The following is a 23,599-nucleotide window of genomic DNA, read 5'->3' as shown; positions in this document are numbered from 1 at the left end:
AATGTAACCTTGTGACTTAAAGTTAGACATCTTAACCACTAGAAGGTATAGTACTACTTCCACTAAAATGCGTTATATAAGATATGGTGTAGTACTAGGGTGTTGTACTGTGTTAGCCATTATGGATGTATTGAGAAGTTAAGCAAAATGACTCCTTTTATTGGCTAACTAAGAAGATTACAAAATGCAAGCTGTTGAGGCAACTCGGGCACCTTCTTCAGGCAAACTTTGCCTGCCCACTGTCACATGCTATAAATATAAAAATATTTATATTGTATATGCCATATAAAACACAAATGTTCTTATATTTCTAGCATGTGAGCATGGTAGATGTGAGGATTAAACCAGCAATCACACAATATTCAGTCAAATACTTTCTTTATCTGGTACATACACTATGGCACCTTTACATAATAAAGATCTTTTCAAAGTACTATACAGGCGTTACAGAATGGTTTCTATATTGCCATGACTGAGATGGAGGCCTTACAAGTGAAATATTCATGCAGGGTCATTATGGTGGAGACTACACTGGCCACAGCAGCCCACCGCCCTAACTACTAGGTGACACTGCTTGACTTACCATTCAAAAGTCAGAATGGAATGATGAGTATTCATTGTCAGACATTACTTAGCATTTAAAGGTTACTTACTAGAATATCTTTAGGGATAAATGCCCTGACTCTCTTTGTTTTCTGATTTAAACATCTTTATTTTTTTTTTTAAATATGCAAACCAAAGGATTGGCCTGAATAATTTTGAAATTGTAACAAAAACAGAACATTCAGCTCACCTGAGACTGTAATTGGGCAGCTTCTCTCTCCTGTAGCTGTTCCACAATATCTGCCAATGTCGACCTCTTCTCCCTGTGATGTAAGAACAATAACAGGTATGTCCGTCAAACTGGACAGCAGTCTCACTGAATATACAGCCTTTAAGTACAATTAGAGTTACACGTATTATGTGTGTACATTGAGCTTGATGTCTAAAAGTTGTTCTTCATCACTGTGTGCTTAATCAAACATGATTTTTACATACTGTATATACTCGTGTATAAGTCGGGACTTGATTTTACAGTATAATTTCTGGCATTTTATAATGTCGGTCATATAAGTCAAATGCAGAAAACTCACGCTATTGGTACAAGGCATTGTGATATGCTAATGCCCACCTGAGAGAGTAACCACGGAGCACACGGCCTTTTTTTTTGTATGCGGGTGTGGCAATGTGCTGTATCATCGCGTGCTCCTAACCCCTCTCTCTCTCTGTTGTGCCTACGTGACCACACGGTAATACCCAAATTATTCCGAAGCAGCGTTTGCACTGATTTGAGTTTTTTGTATCTCACACCCTCATACACCTTTAGCGTAAGAACATCCCTTATCTACGATGGAGCATTTGATCAGAAGAAAATATGAGCTTGGTTTTAAATTAAAGTCATTGAAGTAGCGAAAGAAATTGGTAACTGCGCTGCTGCAACAAAATTCGATGTGTCTAAGAAACTGATGTGAGATTGGAGGGGGCAAGAAGATGTAAAAAAAAAAAAAATGTAAGTGTCGCATTTTTGAACGGGCACATAAGTCGGGGTCTGATTTGGGTTTCAAGACCCAAAAACATCACAAAGAATATCTGCAACCGTTAACACCCTCCGGTCTTCCACCACATGAATTACTGTAGAAAGAAGGATGTATCCAAGAAAGGTAATTTAGTACATCTCCCGCAGATATCATTAGACAACAAAGGAGATCTTGATATGCCATTCGTATTAAAACATTAATAGTTTCACATTAGAATAGCTTTTGCAAAGACAACTAACAAATCTCAGAGCCAAACATTCGAAAAAGTTGTTTTATTTAATAGAGAGAAAGAAATGAAATGCAATCACGGCCCGTTATACGTCGTGTCGATGCAGATGTAACACTTGACATGAAAATTAAAATCTGTTTAAATTGTACATTCATATCATCATACACGAGCGGCAGAACCGCAAAGAGGTGCGTCGTGCTGGCTAAGGGGTTGGCGAGCGAAGCAAGCAGGTGGCAAAGCCCCCTAGTAAAAATAACATTTTTAGGTGAATTACTCATTTAAATCTACAGCATAGAGCCTGAACAAGTGGGCCCTATACCATGTCTGTATGTTTACACTAATCCACTGACAATACAATTTGTTTTGCATGCAATTTCACAATTGAGATCATAAAATGTGAAACTCATAAAAGGTGGGTTTTTTTGGGGTTCTTAAAGTAAACTTGGCAACACCTTACCATGGACAAAAATAGAAATGCTAGCCAAAACTCGAAGAGCAAAAGTCTTATCCTAAAAAATCACAGAAGAAAGCACATAGTTTGCAAATAAATTCAATCTCAGATAAACTTGAGCCACAAGAGGTGACCTTCACATACTGGGGTGGGCAAAAGTAGGTTTACAGTTGTTTGTATGGAAAAAGACGTGCAGGTTTATGATTATTACAATAGCTTTATTAACTCAATAGATGTATTCACTTTATTAACTGAAAAGAATGTCACAATGGAACAATGCACTTAGATACAATCTCATAAGTGATCAAACTGCCAACCTTCATTATTTATTGTAAATCATAAGTAAGGATATGAAATAATAGCAATAATAATAAGAAAACAAGACAAATAAACAATGCAATGATTAATAAATAAAAATACAAGATAAAAGTCTGTGTTTCACGTACTCAGAATTGTAACCTTACTCTTGCCCAACAATGTTGGGCCGATGACGTCATCATCACGCATTACAAGCACAGCGAAACCCTCAAAATGGCAGTGAAAATAACATTAAGAAACTATTAGCTTTGAAATAAGGCGTTCAAATGAAAAAAGAATAAACCCCACAGGTCAGAAAACCAGTCATTTTTAAAACTGCTTAAAAGCTCAAGAAAAAGTAAATACAGTGCCCTCCATAATGCTTGGAATAAAGATGATATTTTTTACATGAATTTTACATCATTTACCCCTCTGCTCCACGGTTTAAAATTACAAATCAAACTGTTCAGGCATCGTGATTAAAGTGCACATTGCAGACTGTCATTTGAGGGGATTTGCACACATTTCGGTCGCACCATTCAGAAATTTTCAAATGGTCCCCCCATTTCAGGGTAAATATGACCAAAACCTGAATTACAACAGCATGTCTCCCAAAATGTCCACCTGACATTCACATAAATAGGTCGAATTTTGAATGCTGAAAATTCTCATGGCACACGAACGCAACACTAATCCTGCACTAGAACACATTGTGACAGATAGGGGGCGCTGTTGTCCCCTTGAACCCTCAGATCAGACGCCAGGCACCAGATAAAAGTCCAAAAGTTGACTTTATTAAAGCCATAATGTGCACAAAGCACCCTACACTCCAAAATACTCATCCAATAACCAATCGATACAATAAATCCTCCACTCTCCCAGACGTGTTGCCACCCTTCCTCCCGACTCAGCTCAACCCTAGGATCTTCCACAGTCCTTTATATAGTCCTTGACCCGGAAGTGCTTCTGAACCCTCAGTCCATGTGACTTCCTAGCACTTCCGGGTCAGATCAAAACTCTTCTTTTCATCCCGGAAGTACATCATTTCTTCTGTCGCTGTGAGTAAGACATATTTCCAGGTTAGAGGTAAAATAGAAGTCTCCGAGCCTCCCTGCACCGTCCCCTAGCCGCCCCGACGTTATCCAGCAGGGCTGTACAGGAAAACTCCAATGTCCATGATGCCCTGCTGGAATTCGGGGCATCTCTATGTCGCAGGGATGGCTCCCTTTGGCGGCCTGGGGGTATTGGCCGGGATGAATGTCCGGCCATAGTCCACAACATTTAAGAAAACAAGAAGTCGGATTCTCTCCTGAACTTCTCTTATCGTGTTCATAAGAATTAAAATATGTGTGCACACCTTGAAATCACTTCAGCTACTTTGTTCACAGCCTCCTGTCTCACAAGAACACCACCTCATACAATATACCAATCAACAATGCAAGATATCAAGCTTGCTGGGGTTCCCCCCTAGACCCCAAAACTGTTCATTTTTTGGCCCTTTTTGGACCATGTGTTGTGCAGGAAATTATACCGTTATGACGAAAAGTAAGGCAATAGGCGTCTTCAACAAAAATGATGAGAAGGACTGGAAGCTGTGCATGAGACATCAACTGACGTCCTAAAGCACAAGTGTTGAACTCTGGTCCTGGAGGGCCACAGTGGCTGCAGGTTTTCATTCTTCTTCATTAGCGACCAGTTTTTGCTGCTAATTAACTTCTTTTGCCTTGGCTTTAATTAATGTGACTCGGGTGCCTTAGTTGTTTCTTTTTTCCTTAACTAGCAGCCAAACAATAATGAGACATTAAAAAAAAGATGCCACATGACCAGCTCACCTGTGCCTACCACACAATATCTGAAAATAAAGAAAGGTGAAGGTCTCAGTAAGGTTTATCTGCTCAGGTCACCAAAACATCTTGACGGTGTTCTTAGAAAAAACAGAAAATATCAACAGTTTTGGAAATGCCTGCTGTGGCAGAATGAGAGCAGCAAGAAGCCATGGAATTAAATAACGGGTTTAATTAACAGCAAGAATCGGCTTCTCATTAGAGACTGGTTTGGAGTGAAATTGGTTGGAGTTTGAAATCTCAATTTAGCTGGTCATCTGTTGGCTCGTTTCATGTCTCATTTCTGCTTGGCTGCCATTTAATGAGGAAAAGAATCAATTCAGAGGACTGAATCCTTACAAACAGGGCCATTAAAATGAGGGGGAAAAGAAGCTAATTAACAGTGAAAACTAAGAGTTAGAATGAAAACCTGCAGCCACTGCTGCCCTCCAGGACCAGAGTTCAACACCCCTGTCCTAAAGGGATACAAGGGAGTCAAAGTGACTCCTTTTCACAACATTTACAAAAAGGGATTGGTAATAAAGGGACGTAGAGAGATGAGTGATACAATTTCAAGGTTGCTCATCACAAATATGATTATGTTTTTGATATGTATTCTTTACTGGTGGTCCTAGCCCTGTGAGAGCCACCCTAAGAATGTTAAAAAGGACACATTTCAAACATAAGCATTTCAAGGTCAATGATTGTGAATCTGAAGTTATTTTTGACAGTTATTAAACTGAGTGGATTATTTCATTCTCTTCACATGCATGTGACAGTTTCTTTTTCACAAAATCAAATTCTGTTTTGGTGCTTGGATGTAAAGGAGGAAACTACTGTATATTGTATGTACCAAGGTGGACTGACTGGCATCCTGACCTGAAAGGAGGGAGGTTCCTTACCCGGATGGGTGAAGATATGGATGGACAGGCATCCTGGCCGGATTGGTTGCAGGTAGTGAAGATATAATGGAAGGACTGGGAAGAACTGTGTCTTGGGGGCATGTAGTCCCCAAGTACTCAAGATGGCAGCAACCCTTTCATTTGTACACTCACATGGCACGTTGGGAATTGTAGTCCTGATGGACAGCCCTTTTGGGGTGTGTGGGTGCCACCACAGGTAACTGTGGGGATAGGACTTCACACACTTTACGGTGGTTCCCTCCTGGCCTGGAAGTGCTTCCAGCGTGTAATCGTGTGGCACCTGAATTACCCCTGGGTGTTGTATAAGAGGAGCAGCTCTGCGGCTGCCTCACTCAGATCGAATCGGAGTCGGGAGAGGAGCTGGACAACACTCGCCAGGAAGAAGTGGAAGAGAGAAGGGAGAAACAAGAAAGCGAATTACACTGCTGTGCTGTGTTAACAATGAGAAAGCTGTTAAGGTGTTCTGTTCAATCCATATTCCCGGGACTGTGTCTGTGAGGTACTGCAGCGCCCTCTAGTGGTCACACTGTATAACTAAGTTTGGAACGGGTACAGTTCAGCCTCAGATGAGTAAAGTGAGCTTCACAAGACACAAACTGTATTTAAAAGAAGTCTGCTTAACTGAAATGAAGCGCAAAATGGTCACTAACTCCTTAAGTCAACATTCTAGCAGCACAGAGGACTTATAACAACAGACTAATGACACTATGAGGGCACAAGAGCCTGAAAGTACTAGAAAATGGAATACACGGCCCGTGTCTGTTTCCAAGTGTAAAATCTCTCTGGAGGAAAGCATTGTGACAAAGGATCAATTTAACAGCTTTGAAATCCAAGAAACTGAACAAAGACAATGCTTCAAAACAGCTTTGTACTTCTGGTTTTGAGATTTACACCTTGGATCAGAAGCCAGCTAAGGTATTTGCACGTCTTGTTTCTTGCAGTTGGTGTAAATAGTAACACATACAGTACACATCTGAAAAATCTTTGACGGTAGATAAGAAACATTGCCTTAGATGACTAGGATTACCTAGGATTTAATGAATGACTTGGTAAGTCTAGGATTACCTTTAGGGGACTAGGATTTCTGGGTTTGAGTCTCATTTTGTAGCTTCACTCCATAAAATACCTGCGTGGTATCACACAAGCAGACTAAAGCTGGTGTCACGAGGGATGACAGAGAAAAAGGTTTAACTGCAGAATGCTGTTCAAGACTTCAAGACTTTATAAATCAAAGCTAAAGATTCACTGATAATCCTGTCTGGCAAAGCAGAGCTCCTGTCATGACAGTTAAAGAGCCTCATCTCTAAAAGGGAATAACTTTGTAAAGAAACTGGATCTCTAAAGACTGTGGCTTCAGAAACACAGAAAAACAGGTAAAGAAGCATCCATTGGTTATTTTGTGTCGTTTTGACTGTCTTTTGTGTTCCTAAATTCATTGCAAGTGTTTACCTCCTTGAAGTTTTCACATTTTATTGGTATACAACCTGAATCACAGGTTAGGTTTAGGGTTAGGGTTAGGGTTAGGGTTAATCTGGCATTGATTGATTGAACAGAATAAGATTCTTCCATTTCAGAGAACAGATCTGTGAGACTGGTCTAAATTAATTACAAATATAAAACATAAAATAATGAAAGATCCAACTTGTGGTCAGTCAGTTTATTGGCCTGACCTACACAATGACCCTAGTCTGACTGCAACTTGTGATGAGCCATTATGGTGGCCTAACCTCCATAATGAAGACAAAAGAACACCTAAAGTAACTCTGAAAAGGAGAGCGAAGCGGGTGGAAACAAGAAAATAGTCTCCGAATACACTGCTCTACAAAAAAATATTTTGTGTTTGCTACTGGGAACTTCAGAGCAGCTCTTTATTAAGTTTTTTGCAATGGGTTCATATATGAAATCAGAATTAAGTAAGCACGTCAGGTTTTTGAGATACACATCATTGACGTTTTGACACTTTTGAATATCAATATAATATGTCAACGTGATATCTGGAGTTAGGACTCTGTCCCACCAAAATTGTTTTGATGTGTTTATTCTGAAAACAATCCAGAAGACGATACCAGAGACACGTTAAAGTATATTTATGTCAATTTACCTCAATATAAAAGTGAGGTCAGCCTGCCCAAAAATGTTGGAGGCCCTCGCTTTTGCGCTTGTACTACACATCCGTCTCTCTTTGCAAGAACCAACAGTAGTCACCCATCATGCTCGGAGTGAATTTTCCCCGATATCAGTTTTCCATCACCTTTGTATCTTGATGAAAATTTTCCCTATACTCATCGGTGACATCGCCCAGATTTGGTGGAAAAAAGTCAAGATGTAAAAAATGCGTCTTCAGTGACATTCGGGCTCCCATAAGCTGATACGCTTTCAGCAGGTTTTGTACAAGCTCAGCATTACTCTCTGGACAACCTTCACGAATGAGGGTGCCGATTCAGTGGGCTTCAGTTTCCTTTTGAACTCATCATCAAGCAACACCTTCCTTAATTTGGCTTCACTTTTCTCGACACCAAACTTATTTCTTAAATGCTGCAAAGCATCGCCATTTCTGTCCATCAGCTTGACAAAATTTTCAAAGTAATGGTGAATCTAATGAACAAAATGTCCTGAAATGCAATGTTATGTTTAACAGTAAAACTGACTACCTACTGCACCGTCACGTCTGAGTTGTGTCATTATGCTTAAGTCATATAAAATTTGACAATCAGTAACAAATATTTTTTCTGCTAATTAAAAATTAATCATTTTTAAATAAAATTAATAATGAATAAGGCAAGCAACTCACAACTGTTAGTAACGTGTGGCGAATTCTTTTACTTTTCAATGGCATCCCTAGTGGAATTACCAGTATTTATCAAAATGGTTATCCACCTTTACTGTCCAGTCAGCCTAGTTGTCCAAGACCTGGAACATCATAGCTAAAAAGCGGGACGTACTACACGAAAACGGTTTTCAGATTTGGAGTCAGCAAGTGAAACCTGTTAAAGTACAAGTGAAAGACTCCCAGTATCAAAATGCTTGTTGACCAGTGATACAGTATATATATATAAAGGAGTCCAGGGAAGACAATCATTGAGAAATGAAAATCTGCCACAAGCAGACCTATGACATCTCTGCTAGAGTTTGCTAGAAGGCACATGGGAGACATTGAGGCCAGCTGAAAGAGAATTGGTCATCACATTAAATGGCATGTTTGTCACAAGCACGTTATCAGAAACATAATTGTTTGCATTTATATAGCGCTTTATTCACTACTCAAAGCGCTCAGCAATTGCAGGTTAAGGGCCTTGCTCAAGGGCCCAACAGAGCAGATTCCCTATTGGCATTTACGGGATTCGAAACATGTCATCCCCACTGTGAAGCATGATGGCGGTAGCATCAGGCAGTGGGGATACTTCTCTACATTATTTCCTGGAAGGCTTGTGAGGGTAAAATGAATGCAGCAAACTACAGAGAAAAACCTGATGCAATCTGCGAGAAACCTGCATCTCAGGAGAAGATCTGTCTTTCAGCAAGACAACAACCTCAAAGCTGGGATGTAAAAAATGACCATGTTAATGTCCTGTAGTGGCCGAGTAGAGTCCAGATCTCAATTGAAAAGGCATGCAACCTGACGGACCATGGCTAGGGTTTGTCTAGAAGAATGGGGAAAAAAGGCAGTGTGGAGAAGAAGGAGGGGGTGAATACTTGCTTAAATTTGTCATTATTTTAGACCACTTTGCAGTGATCTTTTTTTATTTTGACATTAAAGAGTCTTTTTTAGATAGACAGTGTAAATGGTACACGGGATGGAAAGGCATCCTGGCAGGGAGTCGGGAAGATTCCTTACCTGGGCCAGGCTTCCCTAATGGAGGGACGGCCGACCCAGCCAGAGAAGAAGATGGTTCCTTACCCAAATGGGAAGCCCCGGACAAATAAACAGGCGTCCCAACTGAGCACATATGTAACACCTTCCCTGGCTCAAATAAAAGAAGAAGACAGGGAAGGACTGTCTATGAGGGGTGTTTATTCCCCCGAGTTGCTTGATGGCAGCAGCCCCCCCATATAAGGGAACCTGCAGGGAATGCTGGGAGTTGTAGTCTAGCAGCACAGCCCTGCTGGGGTCCATGGGTACTGCAAGAGGTCACAGCAAGAAGATAAACTCCCTAATATATGGGACGTCCATGTTAGGGTATCCAATCCCGGGCTCCCGTTTACCGGGCGTCTGGGATTCCCGGGAATTAAATTGCTGTAATTCCCGGGAAACCAGGAATGGCCAAGTTCGCATATATAGCGTGTAAAAGTGTAAAATTCGATCAAGAAATAACAGAGTTATAGTTGAAAACTGAAGACTTCATTGACATCTGTCAGACAACAGCTTTGAACAGCAACTTCAAATTGCAATGCGTCAGTCTGTTGCTTGCATCCCCATTATCTGTGCCAAGAAACTTGCCATCACAGAATGATGACAAGAAACTGGATGCATCAGTAACAGCTGAAATGGCGGTGTTTCACAGCAACGGCAAGTGAGGGCATTGTTTAGAACAAGTGTATCTGTATCTGATGACTGTGCTGCCTACTTCAGTGGAGGCAAAGCGTGCTTTCTCAGCAGCTGGCGTACTCTGCACGAAGTACTCTCTCGCCTGGACGACCGCACGCTGGACAAGTTATGCTTTCTACGCTCTTATTACCGCAACTAACTAGATCAGGGGTGTCCACAGTTTTTCGGCTTGCGAGCTACTTTTAAAATAACCAGGTCGAAATGATCTACCTACATTAAAAAGTATACATATATATATATATATATATATACATATATATATATATATATATATATATATATATATATATATATATATATATATACACTTGCATAACTGAATAACCTTTATGGCACAATAACAATTCATTACATTTATGGTCACTACAGTATTTGGATTTAATAATCTTCATGTGGGAAAAGGCTGACTCGCATAAATAAGTAGAGACGGATAATGCAGTCAAGGAGCTTTTGAATTCAGCCGAGTGAAAAATGACGGCTGTCCGATTAACTGCGATTTTAGTTCCCTCTCTTTTCTCTTTCTCAGATCGCTTTATGGAAGGACGTCAGTTTCGTAGTTTTTATGAACAGTTTGAAAGTGCCTTTCCACATTTTCCTTCTTTGGAATAGCAATGATAGATTGATAGATCAGACAAACGCACTTCGATTGTGACATTGTGAGAAAAAAAAATCCTCTTCTGATTACACGTAAAGCCCATACCCTCCCCAAACAATTTTTTTAAAATCCCTTCTTTAGTCGATATAAATTGGAAGGCTAACTAGATCACAGCCGGAGTTTTGCAGTAGCTTGCGCATTTGATCGTGCGTGCGGGATGACCAGTGTATTAGAAGAAAGGAGATCTCAGACTGGCTGCCCTGTATGTCAATCAAGTTGCAAATGCCATAGGGAGGATATATGATATTTTTTTGAATGCAACGCGATCTACCTGCACTACCTTTGCGATCTACCGGTCGATCGCGATCGACGCATTGGGCACCCCTGAACTAGATACATGTACTTATATGACAGCATGAACTGCTTGTTGATAAGGTTAGTCTTTTATTTGTGTCAACATACTGCAGTAGTTTTATTAAAAATAAGTGTCGGTCATTCTAAAACCGTTCACATGTGAGATGCCCGTGCACTGTGTCATCCCGGGATTTCCGGGAATAACATGCAGGATTCCCGAATTCCCGGGAATGGATAAACCCATCCAGGAATGGATTCCCTAGTCCGTGTGACCTGGAAGTACTTCCAACGGGCAGTAACCCTGGCCCTGGAAGTAACCCCCGGTCCCCAATAGAAGGGACTGTGAGTCTGAGCTGGGAGGAAGAGATGCAACATTAAACTGGAGGAGGGCAGTGCACTGGAGAGAGGAGAGGTGAATGTAGGAGAGATAACCTGTGCGTTTTTGTGCTTCAATTGGAGGTATTTCTATAGTAAAGAACCCTTTGATTTGAATCCAGAACTGTATTGTGTTTTGTGTTTGGAGTTTGGGGCTCACTTGTGACCCGGGTCTATCACAACAGATAGAACTTTATTTGTCGCCAGGAAAAAATTGGCTTTTTACAGAAGCTCTTTAAATAAATAAGTAGACAAATAAATAAATAAATATATGTACAGACAGCAGACTTGGCAGTCCCAGTCGCAGTGAGGCGTAATGCAGTCGTATTGCTGTTGGTATAAAGCACCCCAGATGTGTTTCTTGACACACTTCTGCTAAATAATTTGTTGGCTGAAAGTCCTCAGTATTGGTGTATCAGAAAGAGGACGTGCAGCATTGTTCATAATGGCACTCAGTTTTGTTTTCATTCTCTCTTGTTCTGCTACCTCCAGGGGGTACAGAGTGTGTCCCATAACTGAGCAAATGTGAGGGAAGCCAAACTGGAGGTGGATGGATAAAGTACAAGAAAATCTGAAAGAGAAGGGTCTGACTGGGGAGGAGGTGCAGGGCTGTAATAGAGAAGTCTGATCAAGCATATTGACCCCACATAGAAGAGAGAAAAAAATGAAGAGGAGGAGGAAGAAGAAGAAATCTCCTAAGGAAAAAGAGCCTGCTCTGCCCTTTCTTCTATAGCTCCTTTGTGTTCTGAAACCAGCCCAACCTGCCACTGATGTGGACCTCCAAGTACCTATAGGAGTGCACCCCCTACATCCACTCCTTAATGGTGACTGTGTGTAAAGGCTCTTTGGTGCGGTGCAAGTCGATAGAACTAACTATTTTACATTAAAGTGAGTAGTTAACTATAGTAAAAAATTGTAAAACATAATGATTTCAAAGTATATTATGTTTCAAGTTGCGTTTGAGTTTTTCGTTGCATTATACGATTCTGTTCTGTTTGGCTTTGAAATTAAAGCGCAAATATTTTTTTAAACTTACACTTTTACTGTAAAACTTCAGTAAAAATAATTTTTCGAATTAAATTTATGTCAATATCGCATTGAATTTTGACTCTGTGTTTGGACTTTCATCGTGACAACACAACGTATAACTGCCCGTGAGAGAATTTAATTTCTTTATCTCTAATAAATAAACCGACTTTTTCGAAAGTTTGCGTCTGTGATTTGTTAATTTTCTTTGCAAAAGTTATTCTAATGGGAAACGTTTTAATATGAATGGCATATCAAGATCTCCTTTGTTGAAGATGTACTACATTACCTTTTTTGGTCACATCATTCTTTCAACAGTAATTCAGCCATTGGAAGACCGGACAGTGTTAACGGTGGTAGATATCCTTCGTGACATTGTAAGTTAATGTTTTCATCTTCCACACGATCACCACCAACTGTTTCAGCAAAGTCTATTGCTACGCATTGAAACAATTGGCCATGTAACCAAACAACAATTTTCTCATTAATTTGTTTGACTTCATCGTTTCTCGTGGTAGGATTGCCTTGTACTCATTTCTTCTGTTTATATCCCTTCAGGATGAAATTCTTCTATAAGATTTGGACATAATACATCTTCTTTTATTGGGAACTTAAAGTGAGGAAAAAACGTACAAATTTATAAGAGCTGAAAGAGCAGGAAATGTGTCTGTCAAAAGCATTCACACGAATGAGAGGTCAGAGGACCGTTGAGAGGAAGGCAGGACTTGAAACAATCTCATGTCAAAAAGTCTCGTCTCGTCGCAATATTCAATAAACCAGCATCTGAATGCAAATCAATTCAACACTATTTAGTTTTCCAAGCATTTCAAAGTATCAAAAAAAGGCAGAACTAAAGTTTGCCTGCTTGCAGCTGAACCGCGTTCCTTTGTCCCAGTGGACCACTTGTCTGAGTGCTGCCATGATGGATGGTCCAGGGAATTAAACAATTAATCACCTTTTCCACCAAATGTACTGCACTCCTTGTGAACATCTTGGGTTAATTGCATTTATTAGGCCTGTAAATTAGTAAGCAGGACTTATGACATTAAGCCTTTACAAAATGTGGGGAAAAATCTTAAAATGGTGGGAAACTGCTTGCTAAGGAGGTCATTGTGACTGTAAAAGTTGGTCGCCTTGGTTGAATGTGAGTTCATAAAAGATTTAGAAGACGGCATGGAGGAGGACGCTTGTGTGTCAGCGGCTTCAGATCAGCGGTCTTCAACCTGTGACAGAAGTTGCCAGGTGGTAAGCAGGACAACACCAACGAGAAGGTAAAGAGAGAGAGAAGCGAGAAAGAGACCCTGTATTTTTTATGTTCATTAATATTAATCTACAGAAGAATGTTATTGTTTTCAGATAGAGTCGCCCATGTTCAGTTACCTTTCCTTTTATCAGTTCTTCTCAATCAAAGTTTTTATTTCACAAATATGCTGCTTGTGACAATACATTATGGTGTAGTGTGTGTGTTCACATTAACATATGTGCACATAAAATCCAAAGCATGTTTATTAATTTTATCCTTTAAAATGGATAAGTGGTTGGCCACTGGTCAATCTTTCTAAGGATTAAGAGTGATATCAAAAGGTGCTGAAGACAGAGTTAATGACCCTGTGCCAGTCAATGAAAGGTTAACTTCCTGAATAGTTACAGCCTCACCTGACGTTGTGAGGTTAAAAACAGGTAAATACAGTGGTGCCTTGGTTGGCGAGCATAATTCATTCCGGAAACGTGCCCAGAGGGGACTGGGCGGTCTCATGGTCTGGAATCCCTGCAGATTTTATTTTTTCTCCAGCCGTCTGGAGTTTTTTTGTTTTTTCTGTCCCCCCTGGCCATTGGACCTTACTTATTCGATGTTAATTAATGTTGACTTATTTTATTTTCTTACTGTGTCTTTTATTTTTCTATTCTTTATTATGTAAAGCACTTTGAGCTACTGTTTGTATGAAAATGTGCTATATAAATAAATGTTGTTGTTGTTGTAATCCAAAGCATTCGTATATCAAAGCGAATTTCCCCGTAAGAAATAATGAAAACTCAGATAATTCGTTCCATAACCCAAAAATATTCATATAAAAATAATTAATACAAAATATAAAGACAAATTAACCTGCACTTTACCTTTGAAAAGAATCATGGCTGGTGTGAGGGAGACGAGAGAGAGGAGAGGTGGAGGAGGAGAGTTATTTTGTAAGATGAATTTCACTCTAACTAACGGGATCCCTGCTATCTGTTGGCTCACTGGAACCTTTTTCTTTTTTTTGCGACTTTAACAAGGAACCTATCCAGTGACAGTTGTTTTTGCCTCCTTTTGAGGATTTCGCGGAAATGTGACATTGCATTGTCGTTAAACTGATTCATCGCTCGCACTCCTACAGACTTATTGGACACAAAATTATTGGACACAAAATTTTAAAAATGCTTTACGCACACACACGGTCACAATGCTACTGTAAACAGTATACACTCGTACGGATGTTGACTATACGAGTGAGGCACGCCAATTGAGACCGAGAATGGGAGACGATTACCCACAATCCCGCAGCGAGAGAGAGAGAGAGAGAGAGAGAGAGAGACAACCCAATCAGCTCAGTTGTGATCACGAGACACTCGGCAGACAAAGCGTATACGTACTACTTGTATTGTAAGACCTCGCTCGTTTATCAAGTTAAATGTATTCAAAATTTTTGCTCATCTTGCAGAATACTTGCAGACCAAGTTACTCACAACTCAAGGTTTTACTGTAGTTGAAAGTACGATCCAGGCTTCTTATCATGTGCGTTCACATTTACTGGAAATGCTAGCAACCATATGGAAAGGGCAAGAAATTCCACTGGTTCCTGAGCCGGGTGGTAGGGGGTCCTAAGCACAACCCTTTTTTTCCTAAACATTACCACCGTTTCACTTTTACTAATCCATGCAGCGACTATGTGTGAGCAGGATTGCGACGGGAGATTTGGAAACATACCGTTTCAAACTCTTAGGCCAGTATTTCTGTACTTACACTGGCAATTTGTTACGTGCCCAAGCACATTTGTCCGTATGTAACCCCCAAAAGTCTAGTTTGTATGACTAGGATTTGTATGACTTTTTGCTGACCCAACCATACCATGCCCTGGCTCATTTGGAAGAGGTGGGCCTGGGCACAGTTTAGTGGAATTCATGAGCACAGCCATCACTAAACATGCCCAAGCACAGGACACAGACATGACGTTAAATGAAGCTACGTTATTTCATTCAATGTCATTTGTGTTAAAAACAGGTTTTTATTTTCACCTTACAGATGAATGTGAATTGTAGTTGGCAAGAAAAGCTGCCAATATCTTCCTTAATATCATTTGTAACCATAAAAATCTTCTCATATGTGCAGCACGCTCAATAACAAAACTGCACACCAAATAAGTCTGTAACAGGGCAGAGCATTTATCCTGCTCTACACGAACAAAATAAAGAAAATCTTTTTGACATGCATGCTGTCACTCCAAGTTCATGTCTTGGTTTTGGCTTTACACAACGTCGCATAGTGATGATGAAAGCGTACCTGGGCCCAGAGTATTAAAGTGCAATGCGAGTGCAGGGCAGCGGGGCAGTAGGTGGGGCAAACAATCATGCACGAGCACAGTACGGAACAAACGTGCCTAGTGTGAGTACACCCTCAACCTATGGGTCGTGGACATGTTTGTGATGGGCCGCCACATAAACTTGTAGTAAAGTTAGCCAAGTTAGTCCAAGTGTGCAGTGACCGTGTGCAGTTTTGGTCTACGGGCTACAAAAATGACATAGCAGCACTAGAAAAAGTCCAGAGAAGAGCAACTAGGCTCACTACAGGGTTACAGGGGATGAGTTATGAGTTTAAGCAAAAGGAGACTAAGAGGAGACATGACTGAAGTGTTTAAAATTATGAAGGGAATTAGTCTAGTGGATCGAGACTGCTATTTTAAAATGAGTTGATCAAGAACACAGGGACACAGCTGGAAACTTGTTAAGGGTAAATTTCGTACAATCATTATGACTTTTTTCTTTACACAGAGAACCACAGACACTTGGAATAAGCTACCAGGTAAGGTTTTAGACAGTAAGACCTCAGGGACCTTCAAAACTCAACTTGATGTTTTTTTAGAAGAATTAAGTAGATACTGGTAGGACTGGTGAGCTTTGTTGGGCTGAGTGGCCCGTTCTTATCTAGATTGTTCTAATGTGGCACTTGGTGCCACTGCTCTACTGCCAAGTTGCTTGCCTGCCTATGGAAAAGTTATTTCAGATACAGGAGCCCTGAAATCATTGGGTAGAAAGGTCCTTTCATCTGATTGGCCGGCCCTGCACCGACTCAGCTGTGGAATGGCCAGTAAGGGGTGATGGCTTATTGGCCGAGGACTCCAGGACTCTGAACAAATCTGTATCCTCATATGTGATAGTTCTGTATTTAGTGGTTGGTATAATCTTGTCTTGTGGTTTGTACTATTGTGCCAATGACAGATTGGCCATGTAGTTCTGTGAAGAGGATGACTTGTGTTCTGTTTTTATTTATTACCAGTAACGGTGTACTGCATGATAACATGCAGTGAATACACTTGATTTGAGCATTCCTAGATTTCCTCCTCTTTCTCTGTACGTTTATCATTCGTTTGCTCAGAGGTTGATGCGCTCGCTGCTTCCTGAGCAGGTCTTCTTTTCTCCACCCTAGCGACCTGCTGCTTCTCTTCTTTCGTCCGCATCTTTTCGCGTTAAATCTGATTAAGTTAGTTTTTGTGTTGCAATTACTTAGTATGTTTTCTTTAATTTTTCAATTATGCTGGCACTTAAGTCTTTAATCTGCCTCAAAAATGATTAGCGAAGATGGTAGGGAATAAGAACGGTGCCCATACGCATGCGCCGCACGGCCGCCCTGCTGGCTGCTGCCGAGAGTTGATTCTACAATAAATTAAATAAAATAAAAATAAAAACAGTAATAAAAATCATCACCACGAAATTGGATAGTAGATGTCACTTAGTATATGTGAACCAAATTTCAAGTCAATAGGTGAAATGGTTTGCGAGCTGCAGGTGATTTAAAATCCTGGATAGACAAACGAACAGCCACGGTAGCGTATTATATAAGAAGATAGTTAAACCATTTTTGACACCCATTGCATGCCCAACCTACAAGGCTTTCTTACTAAATTGCCAAAATGTATTCAAATTTTTTTCCCTATTTTTTTGGGAGTTTTTTCTTCTCATCTTAGGAAGTCAAGTTTATGGGGCTGTCAAAAAACCGGGCCTGTTAAAGCTCATTGCAGCACTCCTTGTGTGATTTTGGGCTATACAAGAAATACATTGTTGTTGTTATAGAATAAATATAGCAACCCAATACAGAATAAAATATGGACTCTGCAGTATTGATATAGCAGCTTAATACAAAATAATGTGAGGACTGTATAGAATTGATAGAGTAGCACAATATAGAATAAAATGTGTGCTGCATAGAATTCAAATAGCAACCCAATTTAGGATAAAGTGTGGATTTATATAACTGATATAGAGGCACAATATATAGGCTGGTCCAGATCTAATTATACAATTGCGCTATAACTTATTAAGTTTATTACATAGAAAATCACCCGAAAAATCCCAGACCATCGAGAAGTGTGCAAACTGACAACATGAAGAATCGTCATTGCGTCGAACCGGAATCGTCCCCGCATAAATCAAAGTCATCCAGACGATCTGGATCTGCATAATTAGATCTGGACCACCCTAAGGGCCATACGCCCCAAGTGCTGTTAAAAATAGAATTACACATTACACTATGAGTTTATGCTAAAAAGAATCTGTGCAGGTTAATAAGGGCGAAGGTTTCAAGAGGAGGTTTCCCGAAAGCCTTTCTATGATAAAACAGTTGTGTATGAAGTGTGGAGGTGAGATAAGCTTCATCAGGCTTAAATATGAAGCCAAGGGAGTTAGGCCAAGTTTCTTAATGGGAAAAGAAAGCAAACGCTGATTTGAGAGAAAGGCTCATTGTAGTGCTGAGAGTCCAAGTGCCGAGTACAATTTTGGTGCTGATGCCACTATACTCAGTCTGACATTTGCAGAATTTTTATTTTGTCACAAATTGAGACGTGTTCTCGCCTACAAGCCATATTTATTACAAGGACAAGCAACTCGGTCATGATTGTTTTTTCCTTTGCATAACATTTTGCTGAGTTGTACTACAGTATGTATTTAAATTATTGTAATGGTGAGATTTAAGGATGATTAATTGTTTTGTTTTATTTGTTCTACATTTAGTACCAACTAATATTTAGATATGGTTAATTTAACATGATTATTATTATAAAATGCATGATTTCCACTCAAATGTCCAAACATGTTTCTGCCTCTTGTCTTCTGTTCAAGACTGTGACCAAGACACCTGGTTGTTTGCCTTTTTTTGGAAGTCCCTTTTCTTTCCTGCATTTTCCTTGATTATAGAAAAGGCGTCTTTTACTAAAGTTTACATGGAAATCCAAACGTCAGCTACTTAGCTCTCATGCTTTTAGGATTTTTATTGTGACTATACTGTAATACCAAAACTAAAACTCACCCTGCAGCTTTCTTCTCAGACTGGTCTCTGGCTGTCTCCTGTTCACTTGATTCCTGCCTTTCCAGTCGGCGCTCGTGTCGGTCTCTTCTCCTTTCCTGAGGGTGTTCTTCAGTCTTCTTTTGAACTTCTTGTTCACTTGATGTCTGTCTTTCTAACCTTCGCTCATACCTTTCCCGCCGTCTTTCCTGAGGAAGCTCATCAAGCCTAGCTTGAACTTCTTGTTCACTGGATGTCTGCCTTTCCAGCCTCCTTTCTCGTTCTCTTTTCTTCTGTTCACTGTGAGGCTCTGACTGACTGACTTTTCCATCAGTGAGATCCTGATGTCTACTAACCTGCTGGACTTGGAGCTCAGCAGCAGTTGGACCTTTGGTGTCATCTTTCCGAGGGGCTTCTTGCCCCACTTGCCTTGCTGTCAAGGCTGATTGCACACCATCTTGAAGAATGTCAATCTTAGGCTGTAGGCGCTCTGGCTTTAATTCTTGCCGAACATAGGCAATCTTTGGTTCATTTCGGAGTTCCAGACCTCCATATTTTGTCCCATTCATCACTGGAGTATAAGATGAAGCAGTACTTCCCAGCTTGTGGGCAGACAAAACAGGTTCTACTAATCTGTCATCCTTAGGTTCAGTTTGTTCATAGATTGTCTGCCGTAGAAGAGAAGAAGATGCCCTTGCTGATGTAGGCTCTTGGGGATCCATAAATACTTTGCGCCCCAGTAATGGAGTTGGGGGTTGCTTGCCTTGCTCTGCTTTTAATTTCTCTAGCTGTAAAAAAAAAAAAAAAATCATGATCATGGCAAATGAGAAAAACATAAGTCCTCAACATCTCCAAGTCTCATAGCCTTTACAACAGTTTGCATACCGTGGTGAGGCGTCGTAAAGAACTGAAACGCTCCTCCCAGGTGGCAGCAGCTTTCCGAAAGGCCTCATGTCGCCGAATCAGCTGTTCCACTTCATCCACACTGTTGCCCAACTCTTGGCTACGGATAAAAGGTTCTTGAGCAGTAAGCCAGGCTTCTGCCACAACTGCCTCCTGGGCAAACTGATTGACCTCTAGCACTAAAAGGATAAACAAAAAAAGGAATTAGAATTGGAACAGCGGCAATTGAGAAAACACAAGACTATAGTCTCTGCTCACTACCCTCATGAAAAGTGCAGAGTTTTCCTTACAAGGAAAAAGAAATCTAAAGTATATACTGATACCGATAAATTGGGACTTGATTTTATCGTATAATTTCTGGTATTTTAAAATGTCGGTCGGATAAGTCGAATGCAGAAAACTCACACTATTGGTCCAAGAGATTACGATATGCTAACGGCCACCTAAGAGAGTCACCACGGGGCACACGGCCTTTTTTTCTATGTATTGTGCCTACGTGACCACACGGTGATACCCAAACTATTCAGAAGCGATGTTTGCACTGTTTCGTGTTTTTTGTATCTCAAACCCTCATACACCTTTATCGTAAGAGCATCCCTTACCTAGGATGGAGCATATTTTCAGAAGAATTAAAAGTTGTTGAAGTAGCGAAATAAACTGGTAACTGTGCTGCTGCAACAAAATTCGATGTGTCTGAGAAACTGATGCGAGATTGGAGGAGGCAAGAAGATGTAAAGTTTCCCATTTTTGAATGGGTATATAAGTCGGGGTCTGATTTTATGATCGATTTTTCGGCTTTCAAGACCTGACCTATATGCGAGTATATATGGTATCTGCATACAGCTGGTCAGGGTTAGTAATGAGTAAAACGGGCAAAAAACTACCATATTAAGTCAAGAGTGTCTTCTGTCTAGTTATTCTACCATAAACGCCTGATTGATGGAGCACTGCTGAGATGGTTGTCACCTTTTGACAGTTTCTACAATCTCAGCAGAGGACTTCTGAAGCTCTGTTGGAGTGAATATTAGGTTCTTGCTCATCTCCCTTACAGAGGCCTGGTTATTCAATTTGGCCGGACAGTTCCAATCTTCTACCATTTCATGATTACCAAAGCCACTGGGCTACTGGGAACACTTAAAAGTTTTGGAAATGATTTAATATCCTTTCTCTGTTTTATGTCTCACCACAATTCCGTGGAAGTCTACAAAGAGTTCCCTGGAAGTCATAGCTTGCTTATTGTCCTGACATGCAGAGTGAATTATGAGACTTTATATAATGTGGTACCCGGATGGAGGTGGTACCCAGCTGGGACGCCCAAGAGGACAGGAGGAGGGCTTGTGCCTCCTTCAGACCTCGAGGGGGCGACTGCCCCGGAGGCCGCGGGTAAAGAGCTGGAAAGCTCGACCCTGTAGGGACCCGGGGTTACCGCCAGGGGGACCCCAATACCAGGAAGACCCTAGACCTCAGCACTTCCGCCACACCAGGAAGTGCTGGGGGGAAAAGGAACAGGGACACCCGGAGTGCTTCCGGGGAGACAGCCAGCACTTACACCACACTGGGGCGTGTCGGTGGGAGATTGCCGGGAACACACCTGGAGCACATCCGGGTGCTTATTTAAAGGGGCCGCCTCCCTTCAGATGGGGACAAGAGTCGGGTGGAAGAGTGGACAAGGTCTCTGGAGGAGGCAGGAGGCGGCCTGAAGAAGAAAAGAGAGAGAGAGAGAAGGCTTTGGATTGGCCTGGAATGAAGGGTATTGGGGCTGGTGAGCATTGACTGTTGTGTAAAAAGATGAAAAATAAACGTGTGTTTGGTGACATGAGCATGACTGCCTGTCTGTGTCCGGGGCAATGTCCACAATATACAGTGTCAAAGATGGTTTGGGTCCTTGCCTGGCTGGGATGCCACTTCACTGAGAGGACCAGGGGCCTCATGCATAACGGCATGCATAGAATTCACACTAAAACATGGTGCATGTACAAAAGCGGAAATGTGCGTACGCACAAAAGATTCCAGATGCATAAATCTGTACGTTTGTTAATTTCCACGTTCTTCTGCTCCATAAATCCCGGTCAGCATGAAAAGTAACGCATGTGCATGCACCTGCTGCCACTCCCCAAACTCCTCCCAGAATTACGCCTCTTTGAATATGCAAATCAATATAAATAGACCTTAAGCTCAGCGTTCTATGAAAAGGCAATGGCAAAAGCACAGGGGATAATAAAAGAATTTCAGTGAATACCAAGTGGAGGCAAAGGAAAAACGCACTATTTGTTGGTTTAAACAGTGGTATAAACAACAAAAGGAAGTTGATCGAGTGACACAGAGTGTTGGAGAAACTCGAAAGCTCAAGTTCACAAAGCGGCACAATAAATGGCGAAATAAAGAAGAAGTTGTCACAAGGCAAGTTGTAGCCCACAGTCTGAGTGTCATATGAAAGCTTATTAGGGTACACAGTGGCGCAGTGATTATTCATGTCTCACACAAGATGCTTGTTGCGCCGTGCGCGACCTTCGATTAAATAATATACTGCAGCAGTACTGTCTCTTTCAAACATACTAGCCTCCAATTCCTGTCCTTCCTTTTCTTTCTCCAAATGCCCAATCGCCACACAATCTGCTCTGCAATAGACGTTAAGCCATCTGTAAACTTAAAATGCTGATTCTCCAAAACTTTTAAGGAACATTGAAATATCTTCGTAGTACATGTTTAATTATTCTATCCATTTATCATTCCCTTGTTGCGCCAGCCCCAGCAAGAATACAGTGCAAGGCAGGAACAATCCGTGAACGGCACGCCAGCTCCTTGTTAGCACAGCGACACAGTGTCCTCACATGTTTAATTATTAACAATACTGTATAGATTATTTAAATTAAGTTAAAGTTTTATCTGTATAATATAATAAACATATTTTGCTGCATTTCATCTTAAAATTATATTGTCATCATATGTAAATACGCGCTTTATAAAGTGGCTCAGGTTGTGCAATATTATAACTGCAGTGCAAGTTTACAGTGAGGTGATTGTACTTATAAGTCAAGCAGTTCTACAAGGAGCATTTGGCGGACTGATTGAGTGCGTTTATAGTTCTTGGGGTGAAACTGTTTCTGAACTGCAAGGTCCGTACAGGAAACGTTTGAAGCGTTTTGCCGTGGCTGCGGCAGCGTGCGCTTGATGCTGTATACCGATAATTCTCTTTCCGATCAGCTGCTGTAGAGCTGTGATTCACACTCAGATACAGTGATATAAATACTCCGAGTGGTGCAGTGAGAGTAATATGGAAATAGATGATCCGCTGTGTCAACACCTAAAGGGAGCAGCTGAAAGAAGAAGAAGAAGGTGCAGTGAGAGTAACAACGCTAAAGCAGTTATGGTATTTGGAATAGTTTGACCATTCTGTGGAACATTATATTGTTACAGGTTAATTACAATCAGATGCATTAAACTAATAAACATGCGGTTAATTTCAGTGTATTTATAAAGCCGTGTCAGGGATGTGGATCTGAAAAACAAAGGGAAACCACACTCGAACAGTAGCACTGCTTTCACGCTGGGTGCCACCAGTTTGCAAAACCTAGCGGAGAACTTGCGTACACCAAGCATTTAGCTACCATGAAAATGTGCGTGGATTTACACCAAGTTTAGGTTTTATACATCGTGATTTGAGCGTGGAAACAGGCTTATGCAGCATTTTTGTGCGTATGCACCATTTATACATGAGGCCCCAGGAGAGCAAGCATGGGCAGAGCAGTACCTCCACCGGGACGCTAGATGACAACCCCCATGGATTGCAGTGGGGCCTCATACTCCCGCAGGGCTTCATGGGAGATGGAGTTATCTACAGCCCTGTTGAAACCCGGTGATGCTGCCAGGGGGCGCTGCAGCTGTTCCTGAGCCTGTGTGGGTGGTTCTTCTGACACACCTGGAAGTGCAGCCGGAAGTGGGGCAATGAGCAACTGGAGCATTTCCAG

The 23,599-nt window shown here is 41.1% G+C and overlaps 1 protein-coding gene across 1 annotated transcript in view; it reads right to left on the bottom strand.

The window, feature by feature from the left end:
* Positions 1–23,599, bottom strand: part of LOC120538737 (spectrin beta chain, non-erythrocytic 4-like) — a 461,881-nt gene that overhangs the window by 35,168 nt on the left and 403,114 nt on the right. The window contains exons 32-34 of the mRNA XM_039768162.1: positions 19,614–19,810; positions 18,753–19,516; positions 794–866 (exon numbers count right to left, since the gene is read on the bottom strand). Coding sequence (XP_039624096.1) covers positions 794–866; positions 18,753–19,516; positions 19,614–19,810 — 1,034 coding nt within the window. The remainder of the gene's footprint in view (positions 1–793; positions 867–18,752; positions 19,517–19,613; positions 19,811–23,599) is intronic.

Source organism: Polypterus senegalus, chromosome 11 (genome assembly GCF_016835505.1).
Source record: "Polypterus senegalus isolate Bchr_013 chromosome 11, ASM1683550v1, whole genome shotgun sequence".
NCBI lineage: Eukaryota > Metazoa > Chordata > Cladistia > Polypteriformes > Polypteridae > Polypterus > Polypterus senegalus.
This window is presented reverse-complemented; position numbering and strand designations above follow the sequence as displayed.